The 14,233-nt window shown below is 42.5% G+C and overlaps 1 protein-coding gene across 3 annotated transcripts in view; it reads right to left on the reverse strand.

Annotated features, from left to right (window-relative positions):
• Positions 1–14,233, reverse strand: part of rhobtb4 (Rho related BTB domain containing 4) — a 51,129-nt gene that overhangs the window by 21,185 nt on the left and 15,711 nt on the right. For 2 of the 3 annotated variants that reach the window (XM_074670885.1, XM_074670886.1), the window contains exons 3-4: positions 1,208–1,409; positions 784–887 (exon numbers count right to left, since the gene is read on the reverse strand). In XM_074670885.1, the coding sequence (XP_074526986.1) occupies positions 784–887; positions 1,208–1,399 (296 nt within the window). In that variant the 5' untranslated portion in view covers positions 1,400–1,409. Of the gene's footprint in view, positions 1–783; positions 888–1,207; positions 1,410–7,799; positions 8,118–14,233 lie in introns of those variants that run through there. The other variant, XM_074670884.1, reaches the window with a different exon arrangement.

Genomic DNA, 14,233 nt, shown 5'->3' on the forward strand with positions numbered 1-14,233 from the left:
TCTTTATCAGCTGACTAGAGGCTGACAAAGCATACAGGACGTGTGGAAAGACATGCACACACATTTCACATGTAAACAAACAGATCGCTGTGCAAATGTACAGACAGCGAGAAGGAGGGGGTGAAAAAGACAGAGGGGAGGAAATGTGACACATAAACTCAACCACAAGCAACCCAGAAGTGCACAGAATAGATAGGGTGAGACAAAGTTCACACCAACAGTGTCACGTAAATATGTGCTTGTGTGGGTTTCTGTGGCGTCTCAGTGCATTGTTATGGTTAATAACTAGGTGAGAGGCTCAGAAAATGATGTAGATAAAAGTTGTTGTGTGACACACAGATGAATAACAAAGCTAAAGTTAAGCTATCAAACTATCTGAAAGGGCTAACACGTGCCAGCACTGAATACAAAATGTGCATTTGGATAAACACAGATTCGACGTGAATGAGCCATAAACATTTGAACTGAATCTGTTTGCATTATGCCATTAACACAGCTTCAATAGAGGGATCGGGAGTAAAGAGGATAGAGCGATGATCCAGTTGTATTTGTCAGAGAACGGATGCAACAGCTGGAGGGCAGAGCTCAGCTACAAAGAACTGTGGCAGCAGGATTACACAGAAAACTACTTTTTGTTGGTTGAAGGTTACGTCACCATGAAGGTGTGATGGGCTTTGATTCCAGCTGTAAATTTTATTCAAGGTGTTGGGCGCTGAGGTCAGCAAGCAAGTCAGAAACTAAGGTGTGTGTTGGTGTTTTCATCTGGGTGTATGTTTCACTTACCTGCCATAGGCAAATCGTCTGTCTTTGTGATGATCTCCGAATGTGTCCCATAGCCTCAGGGACACACTGACCTCATCCACGACATCACGAGATCTCTCTAACACCTGAAACACAAACACATGTGCACACACACACACACACACACACACACACACACACATAAGAGATCAGGTCAAAAGGTCTTCACTTCATTGTGATTTTTGAGTTTCTTGATGGATTTAGGTGTTGGGTAATCAGTAGGATTAAGATTGCATAATGTCAAACTGCGTGGTCATTTTACAAATAAAGTTGAATTAAAAGAGCGGATGCAACAATAATGAACCTCAGTAACAAGTCAAAAAGTGCAACAAAGTTTGCCTGTATGTAGCTCTTGTGTGCGTATGTGTGCGTGTGCGTGTGTCTGTGTATGTGTGTGTGTGCCCACCTCCTGGCATACTCGGTACTGGTCGATGGCCCAGACGGTTGGCACGTGGGTGGCAAGCAGCTGATACTGTGTGAGGGTGGCATTGCAGGCCCGGGCACAGATTAGCCTGGTCTTGCCTACTGCATTATCCCCAACCACCACACATTTAATGGTTTCCACATTGGGTCGCTCATAGTCTGTGTCAATATCCATGGAGAGGGCCCTGGAGGATTGCAGATGGAATAGATGGAAAGAGGGGAAGAAAGAGGTTAATTTAACACAAATGGGAAATTAAAATCACATTGATTATAATTCCCAGGAGGAATGACAACGCATTTTGACGAGGGGAGCAGCAAGCATGTGTGAAAACAGTGGCTTTTACATGTTGCATCAGTCCAGGCTAGGGGGGCTTTGTGAGGGCTCTGAGCCCCTGTAGCTGTGCTGACCAGCAAACAGAATCTTCTGCCAAACTCCAAAACTGAACACATGGTTCACAAGCTGAGGAATAGAGGGACCACAGAGCTATTGCTGAAGCAGCACAAAGAGAGAGAAAGACAGAGACAACCCTTTCTCCACTTGTCTCTCTCCTTTTTGTTCCCCTTTCAATCCAGGTATCTCCACAAGAAACAACACAGAGGAACCATCTCACAGGAACAAATGCCAACGCCAAAACAGTCAAATCCCTTCTCAAGGCTTTTGTAATTAACTTTTTAGGTCAAGCCCAGGAGGAGCCGTGCATCATCTTTTGAGGTCAAATATATTTACTGCAAGTGTCCAACGAGGGAAAAGAGTTAAAGTATGTGCATGTTGGACCACCTGTAACTCTGGTAAGCGGTAAGGTACACAGTTTAATCAATATCCTCTTTAAAAGCACACATAGCTGTGAAGGGATTATCAAAATCCCCTTTCCATAAACTGCTTACAAACATTTTTGACATGTCAAAACACTCGTTAGTACCAATTTTCAAAAAGAAAAAAACATTCTTGGAAGACTCGGCTCTATTACATAACCAGCCCCCACATGCACACACACACACACACACACACACACTTGGACCAGTAGTCAACTAATCAGTCCATCCGTCCCTGTGCTGAGTTCAAAGACCCACCCTAAGGCCCCATAAATAGAGCATCTGAAACATTCATAAAGGCCCTCGCTTGTTATTCCATTGACGTGGATGCCAATGCAACACTTCAGTCCAGCACCGTCAGACACCAGCAGCTAAAAATGGAACTCATTCATCGGACACTTGAGCCATGTGTGCACGCTGCCTCTCAGCTATGACCTCTTTCTCAGTCTTCACACATCTCCAACTTGTTCATGACACTACAGCTGCAAAATAAAACCCATTTATTCCCCCAAAGACCTCAGTCATTGATTTCTCTTGTTCGCACCAGCTGCAGACCGTACCTTTGTCGATCTGAAGAGAAATGTCTGTCAAAGAAGCTTCTTCTTGAACGGTCCATATGGAGCAGATAAAAACTGTGCTTTTCAGAGTTAAAAATACCCTCCTCTCCCTTGCCACCTGTCTGCCTGCGACACCTTCAGAGACACGTACTACAGGTAGAGAAAGGAAGAAGATAAAAAGAAGCAATAAAAAGCTGCCACTGCCTTGCACTTATCAAATGGCTATCTGTGTGATTGTGAGGGCAGCCTCCAGAGCGGAAGTCCTCTTAGAGCTGAATTAGGGACAGAGGGATGTGGTGCCAAGTGTGACAGAGTGTGCACGTTGTTCCTGATCAAATATGTGGCACAGGATACATGAGCAAAAAGGACCCTTTGGGTTAGAAAAGGAGCGAGCGATAGGAGGGCGCATAGTGTTGTTAATTCCCTGTGTTTTAATGCAACAGTACAGCAAAAAGGGATTGCAAGAGCAGGAGGAAGAGGATTATTGGAGTCTTAGAGAGAAAGAGATGGACTGTCAGAGCAGCATTAGAATCATTCAGACATGCCATGGGGATCATAAGGGCATACAGCAACTAAAACCAAGGTTGCTCAGGGGAACATTTCACAGCTTTTACTGCAGACACTTCTCTTTACTGTCAAATGTGGAGCTCTCTGTGGGAAAAAGACTGACAAAGACACAGACAGAGGAGGGTGCAGTTCAAGAGCTTCAACTACTGACCCAGAGGAGTCAGAAAGTCAGTGCATGTATGTCAGCGTGCGTGCAAGAGCGTGCACGTGGTAATGAGCTTAGAGCCAGTCTGTGAGGCAGGGAATGATGCGAGCAGTGATGTAACCAGGAGGCGGAGTCGTTGGTGATGGTGTGGATAGTTTCTCAGGGGGATCAAGAGGACCCAGCTTCCACATTTCATCCTCCATCTGAGGCTCAGTCTGGTCATGCATCAGCCAACATATAAACTACACCCCCGTGAGCGCAGCAGAAAGATATGCACCTGCTCTGAGGTTAAATTCACATTTTATGAGCTTCCACAGTCACTTTTAGACTGTGGCATGAGCCGAAGCCAGAGACTGTGAGAGCAGAACAGCTCAAAAGAGCAGCAAAGCTCTGGTTTCATTTTTAGCAAACGACCTATAGTGAACTGTACACAGACGTCTAGACCTCTTGTGCAGGCGAGTTTCAACTTTGCAACATGGCTGCAGAAAAGGCTGCAGAGACAGACGATGTAACGATGAAATGTGTGTGGAAAAGAGAATGAGATTGTGACCCAGTTTCCATGCATGTGTGCATGCAGCTCAGACTTTCAGAGTGACATATTGAGGGGTGTAGACAAAACTACAGTGATAGGAACACTGTGACGGGAACTCAAACGCCCACTCGACACACAAACACCGACCTCCTGGTTTACTCTGGAATGCCACAGATTGTGTCAGTGTGCAAGTGTGTGTGTGTGAGAGTGTATGTGCATGCAGGAAGGACCAGACTGACAAAGAAGCTCATGCATAATTTGGACAGCGTGTGTCTCAGTATGGCTTTCCTTTAAGCTTGAAGGGGATTCACGAGAAGATGGATTACAGCTTCATCTCCGAGACTTCTTGTAGACTTCCTGGCAATATGTGATTTAAAAAAAAAAACACAAACACATTCCTCTCAAAATCCTTTCATTTATCCTTCTGTCTGTCTGTTTTGTTCGCAGCTGGTGCCCACTCAACCACACCTTCTGACCCCTCCCTCCTCCTCATCCTGTATTTATCCTTCAAATGTAACGCTCCACCTAACAGCCATCCCATCCTTCACTTTGCTCATTGTCTGAGTATCCTCTCTCCACCTCCCTGCTTCCATTTCCTCTCCAATCCACTATCATATCCCCTCCGCCCTTTTTCATTTTGTCTATCTGTGACCTCACACTTTTCTGGACAGCAGTCAAACAGAGGCATTAAGCAGACAGCCCTCCCACACCCGTTTTCCTACCCTCCTTTCACTCTGTCTCCCTCGCTCTGTTATGCAACACCTTCAGAGATCCACTGGCAGCAGCCGCTCATCCCAAAAAACCTCCCTAGCCCCTATCCGTCTCTGTGTTTTTTCTCCTCTTCCTTTAGTCAACCCAAAATGCCATGACGAAACCGCCCGTCTCTCCTCCCCTCTTCCCTTAATCAGCCCTGCGAAAAATGTGACCTCAATGACCACACGGGCCGACACTCACACAGAGCTGTGGGGTTTACACTGCCACAGGCTTCACTTCAAAGTGTCCATGTGTAATTGTTGGAAGAAATTATGTGAAGTGACCTCGATCTTCTATGACTATTTTTGTCAGTACTCTGCCCTCATGACGGAAAGTGTCTCAGGTGTGTTTTTGCTGTGTGTGTGTAATGTGGGTGTTTGAGACAGTGGCTGCCACAGGCGCAGCTGGCACAGACTGGTTACATAACCCGGTCTGTAGCCTCTGCTTGGCTCCCTGGACGGCTGACAGTAGACCTCCGACTCAAATACACACTAGTTCAGACATGCTTAATCACATGCATGCCGGCACGCACTCGTCATCGCCCACTGCAGATGGTGCTGGTGTTACAGCAGGTGCTGATATGTGCCAATCTATCCTAATGAAGGAGAGGGTGTTGAGGAGCAGCACGTCTGCCTGCCTTGAGGAGCTTCTTCCTCTGTTCCCTGTGCTGCGGTAATGCTTTGTAAACACAGGAAGGCTCCTCTTGATGCCCTCATTTCCTTCATCCCCTCCCAATTTACCTCCTCCTCCCTCTCCACAGACCATATTTTCCACTGACTCTTCCCCTCCATCTCTGCTGCTGTCTAAACTTGTTCTCTCTATCTCATTACTATAATTAATCTCCACCATTTCCCACACATATCATATCAACACACAAGAAATTTAACTTTTCCTGTAATAAATGAGACAAACTCTTTCCCACTTGATTCTTGCAGTTAAATGGCTTTTCAAATGCCCCGACACTGTTTTAACTTACCTAACCTAACTACTGCTTCAGACCAATACAGACTATTTCAAGCATGTTTACAGCATATATAGAGTTCTAAGGTAAATCTAAACACTTTTAATAAGCAAGTCTAGACTGAATTCTTTATCATAATCAACACAGCAAGATATAGCAAGTAACAGAGGCATGGAAAAACTACCTTTGTGTAAATACTGAAAGATGATTTGCACTTATTGTGAAATGTCATTGAAGTTTCCTACACAACATGAGGGAGAGTCGAGATAATCAGAACAGTAGCTAATTTTGTGTTTTGTCCATACACTTATATTGCACGGTCATAGTCTCTGTGACATCACACATTTGTTTCTGAGGCAGACTTTTGAAGCCCATCATCAGATGATGCTGTACTGAAAATGCTGACTCAACCAGCTGTGCCTCTAATTAGGCAGAACTTACTTGAAAAATTAATAATGTCTAAACTGCAGTGTTGTGTAAAAATTAAGCCCCTGCACAATTTGTGCAGCCAGAGAATTAAGAGTCTCATACCAAAATCATTTTCGAACAAGGAAGTAGATGTGTTTATATTTGCTGAACAAAACAGTGTTTTTTGGATGGAGGTGCATGGTTTATAGTACTTTCAGAGCAAGCCTCAAGTGGACACTCGAGGAACTGCAGTTTAAGTACTCCTCCTTCTCTTCTCATAGCCAAGGGTTGCTTCTTGGTTTTGTCCACAATATTTGTTAAAGCAAACTTAAATCACTGTTACACTTGGCAAAATGACACTCGTCAACTTGGTGCATATTGTTAAATACGATAAAAACAATAGGCCACAATATAAAAGACTAATAATAAAGCCTAATAACGAGGTCAGAACACTGATGCAGGCTGACTCTTCCATGTGGGTCTGTCACTGCTGTACTGCATGTTATCTCTGAGCTGTTGACACAGCCAAAGCGTTGGGCGCACTGCCTAACCAGGACAATAAGTAGCTCTGCTCCAGATCTGTCTGACTGTATACATAATAACAGCACCAATCATTTATTTTTTAACAGAGTTGGTGATAAAAGACCCCAGACCAAATCCATAAAGGCATTCTAATAGATCCAGGGGAAATAAAGTCCACAATAAAACAGTGTGTGTTTCCATAAAAGATGAGCCACACTCACTGAGGTGATTTATAGGCATCTCTCCAGGAGAAAAATGAATTGGCTGAAAGACAGAGATTGCACAATAAAGAAAGGAAGTGTGCCAAATTGTTTGCGCAACTGAAGCCTGCATGATTAACTGCTGATGACTACAAAAACAGAAACAGTCAGGTAAAAACTCATTTTATTCCTCCATCCATCTCAGGGTAGAGGCATGAGGCTGCATCTCCAGTCACCCTGCTACCTGCCTGCGTAACAATATCCCTCTAATGACGTCACGGCCAGAGGATCAGCATTACAGTGTGTGTGTGTGTGTGTGTGTGTGTGTGTGTGTGTGTGTGTGTGTGTGTGTGTGTGTGTGTGTGTGTGTGAGACAGAAATCTTATAGTTGCTTGCGTGAGTGTGATTTTACAAACTGGGATTCTGCCTCACGTTAACTATCATCCCAGTTTAGACCCACTCACGGTTTGAGTACATGATGTGGTGCAGCATCACTCCACTCATCAATGAAAGCACCTTGTGCGCTCCCTCTCCCCGTAGCCATTCATAACCACCTGGCTCATTCATATTTTTAGGACACCGATTCAACAAAACGGGCAATCTACTCTGTTGTCATCCACGTTTGTAGTCACAGTGCAGGTTACACACCATACTCAGCTCGTCAGTAGGATGTTTTCTTTTTCATATCAGCGAGTCAGTATAAAAAGGCAGGTGGATATCAGCCTACATCCCAAAGGATGCGCTGATAAGTCTTGCGTAATGTGCCAAGCCCATCCGCAGCACTACAACCAACACAAAACCCCAAATGCTCCGCTAACAGCAGCCTATGTAGCACGTGTGAGATCAAAGACAGCAATAACCTCGCTTTGCAACATCTCCTGCTGAAATTAAGTGACATATAGGACACATGAGCCTTTCTGAGCATTACAGGAACATTATGGAGATAAGACAGAAGATTAAGCCATTAAGTGCCTGCATGCAATATGGTCCCATAGTTTGGATAAAACGCAGCTGGCGGTTTCATAATCTGTGGAGTAAAGGATTTTACAAGCAGTGTGTGGACTGCTTTGTGCATTGAGAGCATGTGACCCAGTATTGCTGCAGGAGGGGTCCCTACCTTCCGACGGTTCCTGTATTGACCCACATGCCACTCTGCTGGTGGTCCAGCCGGTCTCTCAAACCGGACAAAGGCGCGCGAGGAACGTATCGATGTTCACGGTGGTCCCGTTGTTTTTAAAAGAGCACATATAACAGCGGACGTCGCACAGGACCTCTGCCCTGTCACATCCTCCTCTTACTTCCCCTCAACGTCTCCTTAATCCAGCGTCTCAGTCTTCAACAAGTACCCACTCGCTGCTGCACACCTGAGACAACGCTGTGATGGTTTCACACTGACGCCTTTTAGCATGAAACCCAAACATGACTGGCATAGAGATTGTTCTAGTCTGAGCCACCCCCTTTTGTGTTGTTGTTTCCCCAGCTGATTTCATCAGAGGCACGCCCCCACGACTGCGCGTCACGACACAAGGCGCCCAACACATCCTGTGCTGCGTTCAGGTACCGTCAAAACATCGGACATTTAAAACAGAGCGGTTCCACTTAACCATTACACCCGGTTTAGTTTAGGATTGAACAGAAAAAGCGGAGGACATCAAAGTGATGAATCAAACTCTGAATTCTGCATTGATGAATGAACATGTTGATCCTTGGCGTTTGCATTTTCTTTAATATTCTGACACTTTGATGCTTTATGTGACTTCTAAGAAATAAATAAATAAAGTACAGTAATTTATTATTTTCTCTTCTTGTCTTTATAAGTCAGCTGCGCTCTGTAAACAACTCCGTTTAACACTTTAGAGCTCAGACGGCAGACCTAAGGAGCTGCACTTTAAGGTGACATCAGAGATAAAAACGCAGCAGCCAATCACCTGCTGCTGAGGTTGTAGTAACCCCGCCCTGAAACTGTGCTCTTTCTATCTTCTTAACTCGAAGCATGCCACAAAACATGCTGACTTTTGTTGGAGCTGTCACATCCATCACTCAGCTTACACTCTCTTTATTACACTAATATTATTATTCAGAGAAAAGAGGGGGAGGGTATTTCAGTGTTCACAAGAGCCAAAATAAATAAGATGCGAAGTAACAGATGTAAGCTGTAAACCGACGTAATCTGTGTTGAAACTAACAAATCACGCTCTATTAGACCACAAATCCAGCTAAATGAGGCAGCAGTGAGTAGTGACTGAGTTTTTTTTCCCTCTGTGGTTATTCTGGGTGTTCAGGCATAGCAACTAGCTTCCACATAGCAACACTTGTGTATTTCTACAAAAGGCAATACACGAGCAAAGAAAACAGACAGATCATAGATTACCATGGAGAAAAATCCAACCTTTTGCCCCTACAATTTTTCCAAGATCTCATTCTTTTGGGATTCCTTCCAGGAATGTTAATCTGCACCAGAGAGGAAAAATGCTACCACAACGCCAAGAGGCAGAAATACCTCACTCTTCAACCAGCATGAGTATTTATAGTGTGAACCTAAAATGATCAGTGTATTGGATACCATCCAGCTCAAGGCTTGTCTGGACATGTTACTCAGGCAGGATCTTTTTTAGAGCATCTGTGTTATGTCAAACCATGCAGGTACTTCAAAACCTTTTTTTTTCTTCTTCTTCTTCTTTTTTAGACTTTATTCTGTCCAACCACTCAGATCAAGTGTTAGTTTTGGGGCACATGCAGGCCTTGGTTTGAGAGATCAACTAACTGTCTTTCATGGTCATATAAGACTGAAGACAGACCTCTACTGGTGAAAAGTGGTACTGAGATATCTCTAATGGAAAAAAAAAACAGCAGATAAAGTCTGTCTGTTAGATTATGTAAGTGCTGTCACTGCCTGCCAGCACACAGAGAGATTACATCTGTGACAGATCTTTGAGCAGATCAGCTGTGGCTTTTAAACTATGCTCACATTTTAATAAAGCAGAATAATGATATAGAAAATTAAAGTACAAACTAAATTTAAAAAATGTTAATCTTTGTTCCTCTTCATTCCCCTTAATCCATGGGAACTCACTAGAATGTGTGTTTTTTTTATCCACCTTTTTGCTCCAACATCAAAATAAAGTGAACAGACGCTCACTGTGCAGCTAAGGGGGATGTCTCTTTTACATCTTTTTGTCCAGAGTGGTCTCGAAGCCCTGAGAAAATACTGCCCCCTGACCCAGCTGGCATGGCCCGAATGGATCAGCATGAAAGATGGGCAGGAGAAAGCAAAGGCTTCAACAGCAGCGGCACTGAGAGGAGGTTTAGAAAAGTGGAGAGGCAGCCCCTTTTTAGGAGGGCTGTACTTGTGAGAGAACTCTCAAGCAGCCCAGTCTGAGGTGGTGTCTGGCCTTTTCAGCTACAGTAGTACGATTGAGGACTGTGCAGCTTTGTTTATAAGCTTTATCGCTCTTTTATTAACTGTGTGGGAAGTCTACTCCCATGGCTTTTACACTTTGGTGAGATTAAAGTTTGGAGAAAGAGCTGAGATCACTCTTTGGCATGACTACTTCGACAAGGAGAGTCCTGCTGCTTGGACAAATACTCACTTTAGTCTGCTGTGGAATTCAACGACATCCAATATTTTCCTCAAGGTTTACTGAAAGACTCAGCCTATCTTACATTCAAACACTGGGCTGAATTTAAGTTTAAACATTTCTAGTGTGACTCAAGCAAAAAACATCAAAGTTTAATGATTTATAAGTAGCCAGGTAAGCTGCAAGACAAAAAGAGGATACCCTTTTCCATCCCAAAATTTTCTGATCTCAATTTTGCGGTCACTACTGTTTAAGAAAGTGACACTAGCTGTTACAAAGAATGGCTGTGTATTTTTTTAGTTGTTTACTCATAAAAATTGTGTGAACAAAAGTTGTATTAATTTCATCATTTAATTAAGTGTCACCTTGGGATGGGTGCCTTTCACATCAAAAAAAATTGGTACTTATGTCCAGTACCTGGCAATCGGTATTGGTACTCAACAGTACCAATTTTAGGTACTTTTCTGTGCGTTTATGTGGTAATAAAAAAGAATCTACTTAATAATAGAATCTCAGAGTTTCATGATTTAACAGCTATTTCTCAAAAAAAACAAAACCTTGCAATGCTGTGTTCATGATCAGCATAGAAAATTGCCTATTCTTCTAACCCCTCAAAGTCACAAGACCATGTGTACCTAAACATGGTACTGTTTGATTTTAAGTGAATTGGTACACAGTACTACGGACAGAATTTGGTCGGTACCTTTAAAAGTACCCATCCCTATGTGACACCCAAAGAATATCAGAAACCATCAAAATTTTAAACAAGTATAATTTATTTATCTGTTTTTAATTTAAAAGATTAAACCTCACCATAGTTATCTGTTAACACTCATATATTTTTGTAATGTGATTTGTTATGTAAAAAAAAATAAAGAAATAGTTTCTTGATTTATTGTGTTATTCAATATTCACAATGTTTTAAGTAATTAATTTTAGGTTTTCTCTTTTAAAACAAAGCTCAATGTTTGCTATCCATGAGGTCCTCAACACAGTAAACAATAAAATAGGAATCAATGCACTGAAGAAACGCGTCACCACAAACCTCTGATGAACACGTTTTATTTCTTGTTTTCATTCAGTTCCTTCTGTTGTTTTTCCATCCAACAATTTCTCTCTGAGGCTGTTTCAATTCTTTGTGTCGCTTATACTTGAGTTACTTGCAGTGTCCGGCTGTTTGCTCTTCATGTTTGTGTACTTCTTTCAAGACTTAAAAAAATGGATATCATGTATCATTTTAATGTCTGTGGAGCATTTTGAAATGAAACTCTTCCCTCATCTTCTCCTCTCCAGTCCACTCCTTGTTGACCCCGTTCTCACCCCCAGTGTCCAGCAGGCCTGCACACCCCCTGCCCCAGCAATGTACTGGAACTGCTCTAAAGCTGTCAAAACACCCAGCTTCTCACACTCCCCGCATCCATAGAGAGATCGCCTCAAACACACTGTCCCAAGTGCCTATAAACACACAGACTAACACACATATGCAACACACACTCAGCCCCGTGCATTGACACAAGTAGGTCAGAGCTGCAGTGGGTCTTCCAAACACTCCTCCAGCTCCATGGAACCGATAACAGTATCAAAGATTAAATTCTACCTTCAGCCACACACACACACACACACACACACACACACACACACACACACACACACACACACACACACACACACACACACACACACACACACACTTGTGCATAAATGGTTTTTACACACCACATTTAGGCATAGATATGGATGGATGTGCTGGGAGAAATCATCAGCCTGTTTGTTTTTTCAGGGGGATTTGGCACAGATTTTGTTTTGCAAAGAGGCAAGGCAAAATGCAACAAGACAAGAATTTAAATATGTTCCCCTGGGAGGGAAAATGCAGAGGTCAGAGTTCAAGGATGGAAGGAATTGAGGGTTAAGTAAAATGCACTTGTGGGAAAGTGACATTCCTGCAGTGTAAAACTCACAAATGTACAGAAAAACATATATCTGTGATTATCTCTGACAGAATTCTATCTTTCCCTCCCTTTTTTGACATGTAGAAGTATCTGAGATGATTCGTTGCCAGAGCCAGCACCCTGGCATGAACTACAGCATGTTTTGTAACAGCCGGCCTATTTAGCGTTGGGTGATGTGCATGTTATCATGTTATCAGTGTGTGAGTTTAAAGTGAAAAACATTTAGCACTTGATAAGGCCTGAGAAAGAGTGCAGGAAGAGACAGAGAAGAAAAAAAAAAAGAGGGGGGGGGGTTAATTTACTCACAGTTATCAGGAGTTTGTCTTATCTCCAGTAAGCCTGAAAACTGCTTGTGTGTGACCACCTGTTGTTGCCTCATTACACAATAATAAAGGCAGAACACTATAGACAAATAAAAAACACTTTACTGAAACATGGGATATCACTTTAAAACTAATGTATACAAGCCAGTTTCTTAGCTGGTGTTTAATAAATCTGACACACAGCCTGTTGCTTAAACTTCAAAAACTCAGTTCAATTAACTTCCTTTTGTGTGGATTGTCTCTAATACCTTGAATTAATATATATATATATATATATATATATATATATATATATATATATATATATATATATATATATATATATATATATATATATCAGGGCTTCTCAAGATAATTTGGGTTATACTGGGCAGAATAAATATAAACAAAAGATGGTGGCACTCTCTTTCCACATAATTTGGCAAGCAACCCAAACAACAACAAGCCAGTTGTCCAAGAATTGAAGTTGCAGACCAAGATCATCATCCAAATTGTAAGCTGGCCATACATAGATGTCTGTTTTCAAAAGTTCAAAATAAAAGAAAGCTGGACGATTTGCTTCTTCTTCTTGCCAAGTTTCTGTCAATACCCAAAGGGAGGGTTTATGTCTACTAACAGCACCAACGACCTCAACTTCAGAGTGTGTTTCATCCCCTCTTACTGTTAGTAACAGTAAGAGTTGTCCAAAGTCTATCCCACTTTTGTTGATAGCAACCTTGATGTCTGTTTAAAAAATGTTCTGAATGCTTGATGTTTTCTTTTTTCCCAGAGTAAAACAAGTCTGGTTGGTTTCTACCCCACAAGGACCTCTATCATCGTAGACTTGAAATAAGACGTCCTACACATAGACTGTAAAAAAAATGGACGTCCGCTTGCGCGGCTCAAAGTGAGGTCTCCACAAAAACTGCTCCCCCTGGTGACTGGTTGCAGTATAGGTTAGAAAATCTGGCTTTCCAGCCATTCCAGATGGGCTGTGGTCAAACTTAAAAAATTTAATACTCCTCGCAGAAATGTTTCTCATGTCCGAATGTTGTGGTGATTTGAAGATACCTGGCTGCCTTGTATTTAAGTTTTTTGTTTTTTTTTTTGAAAAGCTTCGTTTTCAGTAGTTATACAAGGTTTAAAACAAGGCTTTACGTAACGTTTAACGATGACTGACAGCTGCCGTTCTCGTGTATTTTTGGGGGGGATTGTAAAATACGTCGGGAGGTAGAGTCAAGAAGTGATTAGACTCTTGAAAGAAAAAATGTATCATTATTTTTGTCATCCAGCTCCACTCAGATTCTCCCAGAATCCCTCATCGTCTCTACTGAGCAGACTCTGACTGCACAACTGCTACAATGGCTGCACCTGTGACGGAGGAATTTTTGCTTCAAAACCGTACAATGATAAATGACGGAGCCACGCTGTCCACTCTATATACAGTCTATGGTCCAACCTCTTTGTGAGGGATGGAGAAGTTGTATTGGCAAGTTTTCCAAAAGTTGATGAATGTCAGTGACAGAATGCAAAAAATACATGTGGCTGAAACTGAAAGCTGATGGTGCTGAGTGCTGAAAAACCTGAAATGGGTTGGTTTAGTGCAGAGAAGAGCGTGATGAGTGGACACAGACCCTAACACTAGTGGATGAAACATTGTTTGAGAAATACTGAATTTCAATTTGATGTCAAAGGGGTATGTGGGGTGTAACTGTTGTATCG

Source organism: Halichoeres trimaculatus, unplaced genomic scaffold, assembly GCF_033239565.1.
Source record: "Halichoeres trimaculatus isolate MK-OKI-2021-1 unplaced genomic scaffold, fHalTri1.1 fHalTri1_scaffold_5, whole genome shotgun sequence".
NCBI classification, from domain to species: Eukaryota; Metazoa; Chordata; class Actinopteri; order Labriformes; family Labridae; genus Halichoeres; species Halichoeres trimaculatus.